Raw genomic sequence first — 14,238 nt, forward strand, 5'->3', positions numbered from 1 at the left:
GAGCCTGGACCAGGGGATCTGTCAGCTCCCCGCGATTTCAGCCTCCCTGAAATCTTGAAGTTGCTTTAACAAAGCTGTTACCGTGAGTTCCCCTCTGCTGAAAGAGTTAACAAAATGGAAAAGCAAAAAAAAAAAAAAATCAGAACGTATCTTTTTGATAAGAGTTATGATAATAATTTTTTTTGGAAGTTGATTATTACATACATCATTAATTCTGGTGTAAGTAAAATCGCATTTTTTTGAGGTTTTGAGGTAAAGGTCACTGTAAACTTCTAATGATTAGAATCCAACCTCAAGCTACTTGATTTAATGGATTGGTTATGAATCTTCACTGCCAGCTGTTAAGAGTTTTATATTTACATTTTCTACCTCTACAAAAGTGTGTTCCACAAAGGAAGAAAAGAAAAACAAATCGGGAGGTATATTGAAACTGTTACTGAAAGTGTTGTCAAATACCTAAAGTAAACAAAAACACTGCAGAAGGCTGTGTTTTGAGTTGTGTTTGTTTGGTTTGTTTATTTTTGAGTTCTGGAGACTCTCAATAAGTTATCATTTGTTAACAGTAAAATGACTTGCAAGATACTTTATTTACTGGGAGCTAAACCTGTCCCTTTAAACTGAGTGAAAGGACATTGGCTATATGTTACTTATTACCTTTTTTTATTCTAATTGTGGAGTCTGACCTTAGCAGTAGTAAAGGTTATAGTCCTTTAAACTCCATCTGAAACTTGCTGTTTGTACAGTAAATATTTTCAGTGGTGCTGGTTCTCGGTAGATGAGGTGAAGATGTTCTCTGTTGACTTATATTGTACTGCTGTGAGTCAGGCTGTAACAGACTGCAGGCTGTTTTCTCACAGAACCATTAAGCTTGTAAAATACTAATATTCTTGATGACAATTTAATTGTCTTTTAAAATGCTTTCACTAGGTTCATTCCAGCCAACGAATGAAATGATGCTCAAGTTCTATAGCTTTTATAAGCAAGCAACCCAAGGACCCTGTAACATTCCTCGGCCTGGATTTTGGGATCCAATTGGTAGATACAAATGGTAACTTTTCATGAGTTGTTGTTTTGGGGATTTCTTTTATGCTTGGAGTGGAGATGTTTAGAAGAGTAGCGCTTGGAGAAAGAATCTCACTAAACTCCTTCTTTTTAAAATAAAAATAACATTTACAAACTTTGATGCTCGAATTAGTTTTCTGTTGTACTCCAGCTTTCTAGCTCAAATAATTTATAACTTCTCAGAGTTGCAGGTGGAAATGTTCCCTTTGATTATGCAGGTGGGCAGGTTTTTCTTGGACAACCAGCATCATGGTACCTCTGCAGTGTTTATCCCGTATTGTAAAGTGAAATTTTAGGTGCTCTGTAGAATAAGTGATGTGGATGAGTGTCTGGAGTTCTTCCTTCTTGAGTTTTCATGTGTTGTAAAGTGAAATTTTAGGTGCTCTGCAGAATAAGTGATGTGGATGTGTCTGGAGTTCTTCCTTCTTGAGTTTTCATGTGTGATGTGAACCTGAAGTAAATAAGTGCTCACTGGCAACCACTAATACAGCTTTGAGCTCTTTGTGGGGAGGTTGGGTTTATGTGTCTTTCTGGTTTGTCTGCTCAGTGGAAGGGCTTCCCACTGTCTGTGTTTGCCTTGTCCTGGGAAGACCTCTGATTCACCAAATTGCTAAGTTCTGTTTGAAAAACCAATGTGAATGTTTTGCTTACAGTATTTTAATGATGATTTGTCCTGAAGAAAATAATTCTTGCTGTGTTATGGTCGTGGTGGTCTTGGGAATCTGTGAAATGATTCCTAGGACTTTTTTTTTCCTCCTTCCTTCCTCCTCAGCCTACCCAAACCAGAGGGCAGGGGACAGACTAGGGCAGGGGGCAGACTAGGGCAGTGAGCTTTCATCCACCTGGCTGATTGTAGCTGGAGTGTGAGCCACCAACCTTGGTGGTTTTCTGTGAGTGGGACGAATACTCTGGAATGTCAAGTCATGTGCAAGACTGAGGAAATGTTTTATTACAGTCTGTGTTCTGACAGATTCCTTGTGCAATACTGATAAATTTGGTTAGAGTCTTCTGTCTTGCGGAGTTGGAGAGGGGAAGATTTTATTTAGGTTATAAGTAGCTGCTGTGGTAACTGGGCTGATGGCTACACTATTTGCCTAGTAGGCTGATGTGTCTTTTCCCAATTGCTAAACTCAAAAAGGACAGATTTTTCTTTTTGGCCTGTTCTGCCTCAGTGACAGCTGTTTGTAAGTGCTGGCTGAAGTGTCTGGGCCTGTTTGTTTTATACAGCAGAGGATCTTAAACTCAACTTAGTCAATAGGGTAATGTTTGTGTCTTACTTACAGCTTACTGGGTACAAAATCATAGGCAGTCAGTGAGGAGCTCTTCGGTCCCTAGTCTGTTCAGTTTGTTGCTGCTTCTTCCGCTGTGTGATTATCCTAGCAAATTATATATTTGTACTTAAAAAAAAAAGTGAATCGCTCTTGCATTTTACTTGTATCAGAGAAACTTCAGACATTACATAACTGACCTACTTAAGGCCAAGTTGAAAAAAATCCAGTATGCCCTGAAGATACTGAAGGTGTGCGACTTTCTTTCCTAGGGATGCTTGGAGTGCCTTGGGAAACATGTCCAAAGAAGAAGCCATGATAGCCTATGTTGATGAAATGAAAAAGGTATGTTTACTAATGCAGGGATTTTCTAGAACAAATGTTCCAGAAATAGAGGAATGTGAGTTGGGTCTTGCTGACTACTACTGCCAAAGCTCGAAATGAGTTATCCCCTATGTGAACTGTTACATTTCAGTACTATACTGTTTGGCCTGTGGGGAGAAGAAAATTACAAAGTTCCTTTGTAAGCTACAGAATTTGTGTTGTTTTCAGAGAAACATGAGAGTTCTAGCTGATTAGAAGCTTCAGTGACAGAGCTAAAGAAAGTGAAATACTGAAATCATGATTAAGGGGGCAGTAAGGAAAAAAAATCTGTACTGCAAACTGCATCAGTTCTTAGAGCTGAGAGAGGTAAGTGATCCTTATCCCAGAAAAGAGACTAAAACAACTTTCCAGAAGGACTTCAGGAGAAAAGGTCTCACTCTCATGACTGGAGACATGAATATAATCATATATGTAAACTTAATATTTTTCGATTTTTCAGGAAGAACTCAGCAACCTGAATTTTCTGTACTTGTCATGAAAATACACCATGTATATTATAGTTGCAGTGAAACTGTTAGCATTGAATAATGTGCTCTGTTTTGGAATAGATGTGTAGCTTGTAAACAGTCACAGTTACCATATTAAGCAGGAATTGCAGCATTAACTAAATTAAACAGAGTTAAAGTTTCATGTCTTTTATTAACTAACCCTTTTCACTGCAGTCTTTTCACTGAAACTTCTCGAAATTACTTTTCCAGTTTAAAGATTGTTTGCTGTCAATCTGGATAAAAGTATAATTGTAATCTATTATTATAATGAGGTTAGCATCAAAGGGAGAAGATCAAGGGGAAAAAGTTCTACTCCAAATACACGTGCTTTTTTCCTAGGCCACTATCTTGACATCAAACTCTGAACCTGTTTAATGGACAATGCAACAAAAATTTTTACTAGGCAAGGAGCTGGAGTCTGATTTACTGTTCTTTTGCCTATCCATAGTTTTGGTAATTTAGTTCCTGCTGGTATTACTGTATCTGCTTTAAAATGAAAAATAAGCTACTCCTGAAAACACAGAAGGCCAAATACTGTTTGTTTGATTAAAAATCCTACTAAATTTTAATAATTACTTTGAATGTGTGCCACAAGGTTTAGTGCTTAATTTCAAATCTTGGATTCAATATATGTTGATATTTCAGTAGATTGCCTTGTGGGTTTTTTTAGGTGCAGTAACTGGTTTGGTCAGGACACCAAAACTAAGTGATACTGCAATGTTTGTTCTAAAACAACTCTAGTAAGCCTCCTTCTAGGAAGTCTGCTTACTTGACCCTAATGAACCACAAATACTCTTCCTCTGTGCGGATTACATGTAGGGATTGGAGAGCAAAGGACTTCTTGCCTTGCTCAGCTTTGAAACTGGAGAGTCTGTTTACCTTGCTTTTGGTTTCAGCTCTCACATTTGGAATACTAGCTTCAGCTTTTCCATCCCAATTGATTCTACTTGAAATGTCAATGGAAGTGCATTTCAAATGTTTCCACTGGGTGGTTCTATCAGCACATACTGCACTAATCCTTGTGGACTTACTGTGGGCAGTCTGCTGTTGCTGCATCCATGTCTAAGAGACCAAAAACCCACTTGCAGGCTGATATCCCAGAACTGTGTTTAAGGGTGTATAAGATTCCCATATTCTCCCAGTCCTGGGGCATTCCCTGGCATTTGCACATTGTATTTGGGCTATACATGCATCAGATGACCCTGTCACAAAATTCTAAATTTGTTTTGGGTTTTTTTTCTCTCCTTATGTGGTAACCTTGAAAATCACAGTTGAGGAATGTGTCTTGGGTGAGATTTTGATATGCTGGTGAGAGATGATGAAATGTCTTATTTTAAAATAAACAAAATGCACCTGAGCTCAGACTCAAGGTTAGTTTGTTTCAAGTAGCATTTCTGAAATTTATTTTGCAATGCTGTTTAAACTAATTTGTTTACATTTCAGATACAATGTTTTGTTACATATTACAAATAAGTGATATCTTAGCCTGAAGCATTAACACTATATGGTGATTCTAATTTAAAACATGAGTATATATGAATTATGTGTCATCCAAGGAAAACAGTAAATCAGGATACATAATAACTTATTTTTCACTGTCAAATTTTGAGATTGCTTATTAAGCCTGGTGGCTATATAAGTAAGGAGTTGCTTTTGTTTGTGGAAGTGTTTTTTCTTTCCATGCTCACGTAAAAGCTAGCAGGTAGAAAAAATTCTAAGAATTGCTCTAAGTAGCACAGAATATATTGAGGTCTATTTAGAATACATGAAGAGCAGTAATGTGCAGACATCATAGAAATGCATGTATGAAACAGTTTACAGAGCTGACTATAGAAATAAATACGTAACAAATACAAGCCTTATTCTAGAATAGGCTTCTTGTTTCTCTCAATGTTATTGAAGTGAAAAAAGGCAATCACAAAACTGTTCAATCTCTGTTTCATATCCAGCTCTGTATCTGAGTATTTCTCCCTAACAAAGACAGAATGAATTACGTTCACTGGACAGATCAGAGAAGTGGCAATGAAACCGCAGGTCGATAGAATTGTTGTCTCTTGGTATCGTTGACTGGTTTGCAAGTGTTGACTTGCTAGGTGTTAGCCTGCCTGGAGCTCCTGCTTTGTGCAATAATGCTGCAGCTTTTGCTCCTGCTGCTTACTGGTGTGCTTGGTGCCTTTGAGCAGCATGTTCTGTGGCAGCATGTACCTTCATCTGTTGCTTTCTTGGTGCCCTTCAGGAGGAGGAGGTGTGCTGTAGCTGTTAGTTTGTTTCAGTCTGAGTTTCTACCTATAGCTATTGCCACTTTTAAAATATGGTAACTAAAGAAGTAGAGGATGAAAAAGGAACAAAGCTATTGGCAAAAAGCTTGTTTGAAAGGACTTAAACTAGAATGGGACAATAATACCATGTGCTTTTAAAATAGTATCCAACTATTTAATCTCTTCTGTTTAATTTATTTTAGATTTAAGATTTTGCATTCCTATCATATGATCAAAGGTATTGTTTTTGTAACTTAAAATGAAGAAATGCTCCACATGACTTCAAGAGCAGAACTTGGTTCTAGTTTGTTCTTCTTCTGAGTGTGTCTTTGTGCTGTCCCAGTTTTGCTGTATTGTGTCCACTTCTTCGTTTGGGTTTAGAAGCACCTAGTAGTGCACTTCTGATCTGCTCCTTGTGTTCCATTGAAGATGGCAGGGTTTGACAGTACAAAGAATCCTCTAAGACGAAAAAAGTATTTCCGTTTTATTTTCTTTGTGGAAAGACTTGTCTATAAAATAATTATATCAGATAACAGCAGCCTTTTGAATTTTGAGATGGTTTAGTTCGAAATTGCAGAAATAATGGATTCCAACGTCTACTAATAAATACGGTGTCAAGGGCTGTGTTTTAGTCTTGGCAAATGTGTTAGCTCTCTCATCTTGTCTTCACCTGAAGAAAATTAAGTAGAAGATTCTTGTTCAATAACTTAGTTTTATGTTTTTTCCCTGTAATTAAGAAAAGTTTAAAAAAATCAGAATAACATGTTTAGTGACTTAGTGAAGCGTTACTGAGCTTTACAATGACCAGCAGTTTCTAAAATCAGTTGAAATGAATGAATGAGTCATTAAAATGCTGTTTCATAAGATGCTTCATGTTTTGGATTTGTGCAGATTCTTGAGAGTATGCCAATGACGGACAAAGTTGAAGAGTTACTACAAGTAATAGGCCCATTCTATGAAATAGTAGAAGATAAAAAGAACAGAGGATCTGACCTAACATCAGGTTCGGACAAATAACTTTCGTTGTACTACTGATAATCATAACTCAGTGTTTTGGGGGGCTTGTTTTCTGTAAATAATTTAAAAGCTAAATGTTACATGTCTCTGTTCATTCTCTTTACCATATGGCAGTTCGAATGGAGAAAGTCTCTAAGTATTTGGAAGGTAGGAATAATAAATTATGTGTAAATCCATCGTTTCCATTGTTTTGGTGCTGTAGGAACTTCCTGCTAACACTTGTGACTTCTGAGCTTGCCACCTCATTAGGCTGGATTTTGTTTTATTTTACTTTTGGGGTGATTAGATCCAGAAAGTTGCATGTTTAGTCCTTGTAGATGGGCTTTTTGAGCTTCTGAAGGAAGCCTGGAGACAGGAGAGTATTTAAAATAAAACAACTCTCCCAACCAAATCAAGTTGTGCCTTTCTATTATGAAAAGGAACAACTAATGTGTACTGATACATTCTGATGTAGCTGTGGATTATCAAACTGAATGCAGTTCTGGTAATCCAGCTCTGTCATCTAATCTAAAATTAAAAAAAACCCACAGTCAAACCCCATGCTTTTTAAATCATGGCTTCTTTAACACACACAAATTTTCTGATGCTCAAGTTCATTAAAGGAATATTTGAATAGTTTAAATTACTGTCAGGTGGCAAACCTAGTGGTGTCACAGCTGCATAAAAATCAGTGTGTTGATTTATATTTAGCAATACCACTGTGAGGCTGTTTTGATCATACCAGTTATTATGTGTTCATAAGGTTGTAATGTGTTCATAAGGTTGTCATGTAAGTCTTACAGTTCTTTAAATCTGGCTTAAAATGACATTTAAGAACTGAAATGCAACAGGGCAAAACTTGAAACTGATTTTAAAAACCAAATCCATTGCACAAATAAATTGGTTAATGTCCTTAAGAAGTATGAGTCAACTGGTTAAGTTGCCTTTTGTGTGTGGCTTTTTTCCCCCTACCTTAAAGGAAAATGGTTTTGTTATCAAGCATCAGAGAAACAGAAATAGTTTTTCATTGTTTTGGGGGAAGAGTAATGGTAGAAGTTTTTACATGGCCATTTTGAAAGTGCATATGACTTTTTCTCAACTGAAGTTGTGTATATTTCATGTGTGGGATGCAGTAAGTTTGCCTGACAGCTGGATTGATAGGCAGGTACGAGTATCAGTAGATTCAGGTCGGTGATCTGTCTAATAAGGATTTACTTAGTCTTGGTGTCTATGGCACAGTGCCAGAAGCCACTTCTTTAAAAAATGACTTGCCTAGATACACAGAGAATCATGGAAGTTAAAGTGTACCTGTTTCCATAACAAATCTAACATACTTGTTTTTTAAAGAGGCAGTTTAAACATAAGGTGGTGTAAGTTAAACAGAATAGCAGATTTCAGCTTTACCTTGTTCTGTCATTGTTGCAATAATTCTGGTGATATGTCATTGTTCATACCGCTTACAGGTGCAAGCAATATCTGATTATGCCACAATAAATTACGGCAGAATTTTCACAAAGTCCCTTGTGTGTTACAACTTTACCATTGCATTTAAGGTTTTGAAGCCCTTTCTTTGGCGCTCTTACCACTTCCCTGAATAAAAGCGAAGCTGGAAATAATTATTGTTGTTTACAGTACAGATATCAAAATATTTCACAGAAGTATGGAAGCATGATTACCGTCAGTCTTTCAGATACACACTAAAGAATAGAACCAACGTACCCAAGTCTGTGTTTGAGATAATACAGACACTGGTGACAATACTGTTAAAAATTGACACATGGTTATGTTTTGATTGTTTGAGTTTATCCAGTCCTGTTTCTTTCCTCACCTCCAAGCCCCTACAGTCTGTATATTCTGTTGTGGAAGGTATGTTTTTCAGGGGTGCACAGTTGGTATGTTCTGAAAACTGGGACCCTTCTCTGGACTACCTTGCTTCATATTGTACCCTGTCTTCTGGTCCATTCTGTTTTGAGTTTGCCTTCTGTTCTTCCATCAAACTTTAATCATGCAGATCATTATCTAACTGTTTAAGAATTGGATGCCACTACCTCAAAATCAACAGTTTCTTGAATTAGTGGAGAAGAATTGTCTGTAAGTTCAGTGTACATCACATATGGATTCTGTATTGTCTCTAGCAGATTGGCCTCAACAGAAAAGTATAGCCTTTTAAAATTGCATTTCTAGTCTTTGTGGTTTCTTTGAAAATGTTAAATACAAACCATTGAAATACTGTCTTTCTGAACCAATAGAGCCTGTGGCTCCTTAATAAAGAACACAGAAGTCTGTCATGTCAGCATTGAAATAAATGACTTGTAACATCTACTAGAAAACCAAGACAAACTTACTGGATCCATGAGTTACAAATATCCAGACTTGAATATGTTGGTAAAGAAAGAAAAACAAATAATTCCCTCCAATAGGCTGAGCAAATCTGAGAGTTATTTTGAAAGCATGTAACCTGGGTAGTGTTTGGAAAGGTCACCTTGCAGCTGTGTGAGAAGCTTGACTTCTCTGGAAAGCTGTGTCAGTAGTCTCTTTCTGACAGGTATGAAGTGCTTCTTTACAGAAAAAGCCACTGACAAATTATTTTTGGGTACATGAAATACTTGACATCAAAGAAGAAAGTGGGCTCTTAGCTGACATAGCACTGCAGAAGGGAAGATGCAACTCTTGCAGCATTATAGAAAGACTCTTGTTTGTAGCTGCTGGAAGAGTAGAGGGACTGTCCCATAAGGTGGGAGGGTGCTTTAGAGGAGCAGCATTTTAACGTTTTGTACTTGCTAGTAAATGCACAAGAAATCTGATGTCTAAGCCAATGCTAAAAAGGCAAAGAAGTTTCCAAACACCATTGCTCAGTAAATGTGAAATTTTTAGAATGCACATTCAAGGTTTCTTGTGTAATACTTGAAGAAGCCAAAGGTGGGCTAGGATTGGCACCCTAGTCATCTGATACTGTGTGGAAAATATTGAGAGTTTCAGAACCAATTCATGCTTCAGAATGTTCCCCTGAAATGTTTGTGGATGCTTTCTTTTTTCTGAATGAGAGTAAACCAAAGCGGGGCAAGAAAATCCCTGTCTGACAGGCCCACACTAAGTTAAGGTATCTGAACAACTAAGCAAAGTATCTGGAAATTGTTTACAAGTTGTTCAGTAGAATTTTTCTGTATAATCTTTCTGCTTTGTGATAAGACATTTAATCTGTTCTAAAATCCTATCAAATAAAGACAACCCTTTGCCTGCATGCTGAGTAGTAATGGTGTTAGTAAGCCTGTGAAAATGAAGTGCTCCCTCCAGTAACAACAAGCTGAATACTGCAGAGGTGGTAGAAAGTTTCAGCATTATAATACTCTTAAACTTTGGCTTCCTAAGGAGTGTTTCTCGCCCGAAAGCTTTGCTCCCAGCTGCGTTGCAGTTGCACCAGATGAAGGTCTATTGAAGTAAGGTGCTGTGTATTGTTGCATATGCTGGTTTTGGGCAATGCTGATGGCAGCATGGGCTGTTAGAGAGGAGCCTGTGCAGGGCACTGCTTGTGTGCATGGCAGAAGTTGGCCTGGCTCACAGGCAGACAGAGCTGTTTAACAATTTGCTTGGTGTCTTCCTGCATTGGATGTGGGAGCTATGTTTAAAAAACAATACTCACTGAGGTCTGTGTGCTTTTAGAACAACCAAATACATGTAAACATTTGTATTTCAAGGGCAGTAGTTAGTACAGGACGTAGGTCAGCTTTGAAAAAAGTGAACCTGTTCTTCATTATTACTTTCCAAGTGGAAATACTTTTCTTACTCTTAAAACAGTATGTTTTCCAACTGTGTTTCTTTAGATTGCCTATGACTAGTTTATCTTTTTGAATAGTTTTGTTTTATCAAAGACCTTCTCAGATTATTTTCAACATCTTGGCTTTCTAATGGGGAATTTGGTGGCTCTTCCTACTCGTGTGCGAGCCTTTGCTGTGAAACACACTGTTTGCTTCATAAGCTCACTTTTTCATGGCAGTTTGACGTCAAAGATACTTGCTTAACAGATTTCCTTCTCTTTCCTTCCACCTTTCTTCACTAGAATTCAGTGTTGGTGAATCTTCTTAGTCATTCATAAGAAGAGGAAAAAGAGCTAAAATCCATGTTGCTCTGAAGTGCAGTGCGTTATTAGGTTCTGTTAGTGGCTGCACCATAGTGAGGAAGTGCATTGAGGCAGGAGGAGCTGCTGGGTGTGTGGGTGAATGAGGTTTTTAAAATCCCATCCTTTAAACTTTTCTCCCCTTCTAGTTTCCAGTGATAAATTAACAGGTGTAATCAAGGTTACAGATGATATTCAGAAAGGCTAGTGTGAAACTTACTATACAATTTTTTTTGTTACTATCTCAGCAATTTAACCTTCAGAAGTGTCTAGAACATTCTCTCCAGCATTTGCTGCAGGCTGGGATTATTATAAAAGATTAAGGGCTGGGCCAGCAAGTGTCAGTCAGTGGAGAATCTCAGTGAGATGTGGAATCAGTGTCTCAACAAGCCATGACTTGTCCTGTTGCAATCTATACCTGCTTCAGGTTTTACACGCCAAATCTCAGCCTCCTTTGTGACTCGACTCCAAGCTGATGGCTTTATGTCAGTGCTGTCTAACAGTGCTGGAAATTAGGGCAGAGCATCAGTGTAGCTCTAAGCTTGAGTATTTCAATGGCTCTCCTCTCATTCAGAGTGGTAGAGAATATATTGCCATGGGTGAGCAGCAAAGTATCCTATTGTGAAAATGTAAGATTAAAAATTGTTTCTTTCTAAGTGGAGGGAGCTATGAGAAGATTTCTTCTATGAAAAAAAAAGCCTGTCTGTATTGTGATTCATGCTGGGTTGAGTCAGCAGTAACAGTTTTGGTGCATAACTGGTTGTTGAACTTGGATTTTTTTCCTTCCAGCCAGACAAGATTTCCCTGTAAAAGGGAAAGTAAATGTCAAAAGCTCTTCAGGTTTCATAATCTAGAAGAAGATGTACCCACTTGCTATAAAATTCTGGTGTTTTATATTTTAGCTGTCTCATTGTAGTTAAGATCTTGTGATGAAAGAACTGGAATCCCTATTTCTCACAGCTCTGTTCTATAAAGACAAGCTACAAAGAAGCAGTGGATAGAGGTGTGGGAGGCTGGGGAAGGACAGCTGTAGGTAGTCCTATCTTGATTGCTGTCAGAAAAGTTCCCAGTGGACACGGACTGGTGTTTGTTTCATGTTTAACTTTGTATAGCAAAAATAATTAATTATAGCCTTTAAGATGCATGGAAAAGACATTTATTTTACCTCTGAGGCTGTGTTTGATACGGGCTTTGTAAAAGGCAGTTCAGATGGTAGGCTTGGAGCAGATGGCAGGAGAACATGATCTTAGTGTTGTTTCACTTTTGTTTGTTTTTTTCTTGTACAGGGCAAAACAATTTTTGATTCGGGCTACAATATGTGACTCAGTAATGTGGCCTTGTGTTGTTTTCAAGCATAATTCAGTTTTCTTTATAGAGTTCTGAGTTCACTGTGCTCGTGTTTTGCATTTTCTGGGACAGAACTCAAGAGTGTAATAATGCTCCTTCCTATTTGCCATGCAAAGTGAAAGTTCCAAATGATGACTGTATCTCTTCTGCACAGAAGAGAGCTTAGCAAGTTTTGCTCCTCCCAGAGGGAAGTAGTACCGAACTTGGGGACATCCTGGATCCTGGAGTAATCTTACTATGCTTGCAAGTTACAATATCTAAGAAGCAGCTGTTGTTCATGTTCATTCTCACATGTTGGCTAAGGTGCTGACAGTAAGCTGGCAAAGCCTGGATCCGTTGGTCTTGCTGCACGTGCACCGCGTAACCAACCTGCATGTGCTTGGTGGCCCTGTGCTCTGGACATCTGGGGGCCTTCGTGGAACTACCTGCTAGTGCTGGGAATGCCTGTGGAGCAGCTGCTGTTCTCCCTGGGCTTCTGTCTGCCAGGAAATCCCAGGAAGGTTGTCTCTACTGCAGAAGGCTGAGGAGCATCAGGGAGGAGGGAAATGCATCCAAGTCAACCCCAAAACTTGGTATCTTTATTTATATGGCACATATTCTGAAAATTCAAGGGAAAAGGTACTGGTGAGATGGATGGAAATGACAAACTCAGTAGATAATATCCATTAGATGCTGGAAAGTGTAAAGGTCTGGGATGACTAGTCAGTAATCCTAAGTACTGTACTTGCAAGTTAATATAAATGTCTGAAAAGTTGCTGTTTTCTGTGTTTGTTCTTATCCACAAGCTATTGTTTTAATGCTTATTAATGGTAAATAAAGGGATTAAATTGTTTTATTAAATACAGTGGCATCTCTTTGGGTGTAACAGCCTGAAAAGCACATAAGCAGAGAGAGGAGTGCTGACAAAACAAGGCTGTAGTCTTTTGGAGTATATTAAAAGAAAAATAAAAATGAGGAGAGGCTTCTTTTTCTGTTATAGTAAAGTTTAGGAAGACTAAACCACAAAAAAAAAAAGGAAAACTATATAGAGGAAGATGTGGCTGCCCCAATATGTGTGTTTAGGGTGTACATTTTTCAGAGACCTTGTACCTAATGCACTTAAATTTAAAAAAAATAAAACCATGGTAGTTAAAGTGATGAATTTTAGATTTTTCAGTCTGTGTTTCTGACAGACTCTTCTAAAATCTCTTTTTATTTGTGATGGGCTCTTGTTTGAGTAGTGTAGAACAGATGTTACAGAGCAGGCTGGGCCCCCGGAAATTTTCTTTGTAGTGTCCTACATTAAAAAGAATGTAAGGAAATGAGGGTATAGAAACTCTTGTTCTAGCTGAAGAGCTTATTGCTCCCAGATGCTTGCATGTACCTCTTGTGTCTCCTGCAGGCACTCCTTGCAGTATTTCAGTGTATCAGTTTCAAAATGAGGTGGGGATTTGTGTAACCACGTGTATTGGAAACAGCAGAACATGGTTGCACAAACTTGGAATTGAAGCAGAGAGCCTACTTGGATCGGTAACAAGCATGAAACATCAAGGGTTGATGGCTAGAAAATAATTATAGTTACCTGATTATCAAAACAATTTTGTACAGTATATAGGTCTCCTGGCGGTTTAACATAAACACAGGCGTGCAGGGAGATCCCTTTACAAGGTGATACAAGTGTAGGTCATGGAAATAATCTTCTAATGGCTAAGATTTTGCTGCTATTGAGCAGATAATAAAGTTAAGGTATTTCATGAAAGCATGTAATTTTTATTAAACAATGAGGGTGTACACAGCTAGCTAAATATTTTATCATGTCTTTCATGTGCTGTTGTAGACTGGCTCCTGATCACTGCTGTTTTCAAAGCATGTGAGAGGCTGTAGTACTTGTATGAGGATGATACTGGGCTAACCATCAGTACAGGTCCAGCAATGCATGTTAATTTTGTATAAGCATTACATGCCTGTTCATAAAACAAAAATACAAGGCATTTGAGAAAAACCTGCTAGGCAAGGTTCTCTTTGCAAAGTGACCTTCAAGCTGGGGCATATCTACAGAGGCATTTAAGCTCTGAACTCCCATCTGGGTAACGAAAACAGCCTCAAAATATGTGGAGAGTTAGAAATCACATACTTCTGAGAAACTTAGCCCCATTATACAGGTCATTGAAAAGAATTGTAGTGCTCCCTTTAAAGAATATATTTAGAATGGCTTTAGAAATCCCTCAATAGAGCTGTAGAGCTGTGACTAGAAAATAAACATCTAGTGAAAGTTTGTAGAGAAGCTGCATGTCTGTTCTTCACATCCTTTCCATCTTGCCTTTTTTTTTTTTTTTTTTTTG

At 38.0% G+C, this 14,238-nt stretch overlaps 1 protein-coding gene across 3 annotated transcripts in view; it reads left to right on the forward strand.

Moving 5' to 3' along the window:
- Window positions 1-892: 892 nt before the first annotated feature.
- ACBD5 (acyl-CoA binding domain containing 5) overlaps window positions 893-14,238 on the forward strand; it is a 29,857-nt gene continuing 16,511 nt past the window's right edge. The window contains exons 1-4 of one of the 3 annotated variants that reach the window (XM_017741423.1): window positions 893-1,048; window positions 2,603-2,675; window positions 6,352-6,463; window positions 6,592-6,624. In XM_017741423.1, the coding sequence (XP_017596912.1) occupies window positions 915-1,048; window positions 2,603-2,675; window positions 6,352-6,463; window positions 6,592-6,624 (352 nt within the window). In that variant the 5' untranslated portion in view covers window positions 893-914. The remainder of the gene's footprint in view (window positions 1,049-2,602; window positions 2,676-6,351; window positions 6,464-6,591; window positions 6,625-14,238) is intronic. The other 2 variants (XM_017741422.1, XM_008639259.2) reach the window with 2 other exon arrangements.

Source organism: Corvus brachyrhynchos, unplaced genomic scaffold, assembly GCF_000691975.1.
Source record: "Corvus brachyrhynchos isolate BGI_N302 unplaced genomic scaffold, ASM69197v1 scaffold167, whole genome shotgun sequence".
In the NCBI taxonomy this organism is placed as follows: domain Eukaryota; kingdom Metazoa; phylum Chordata; class Aves; order Passeriformes; family Corvidae; genus Corvus; species Corvus brachyrhynchos.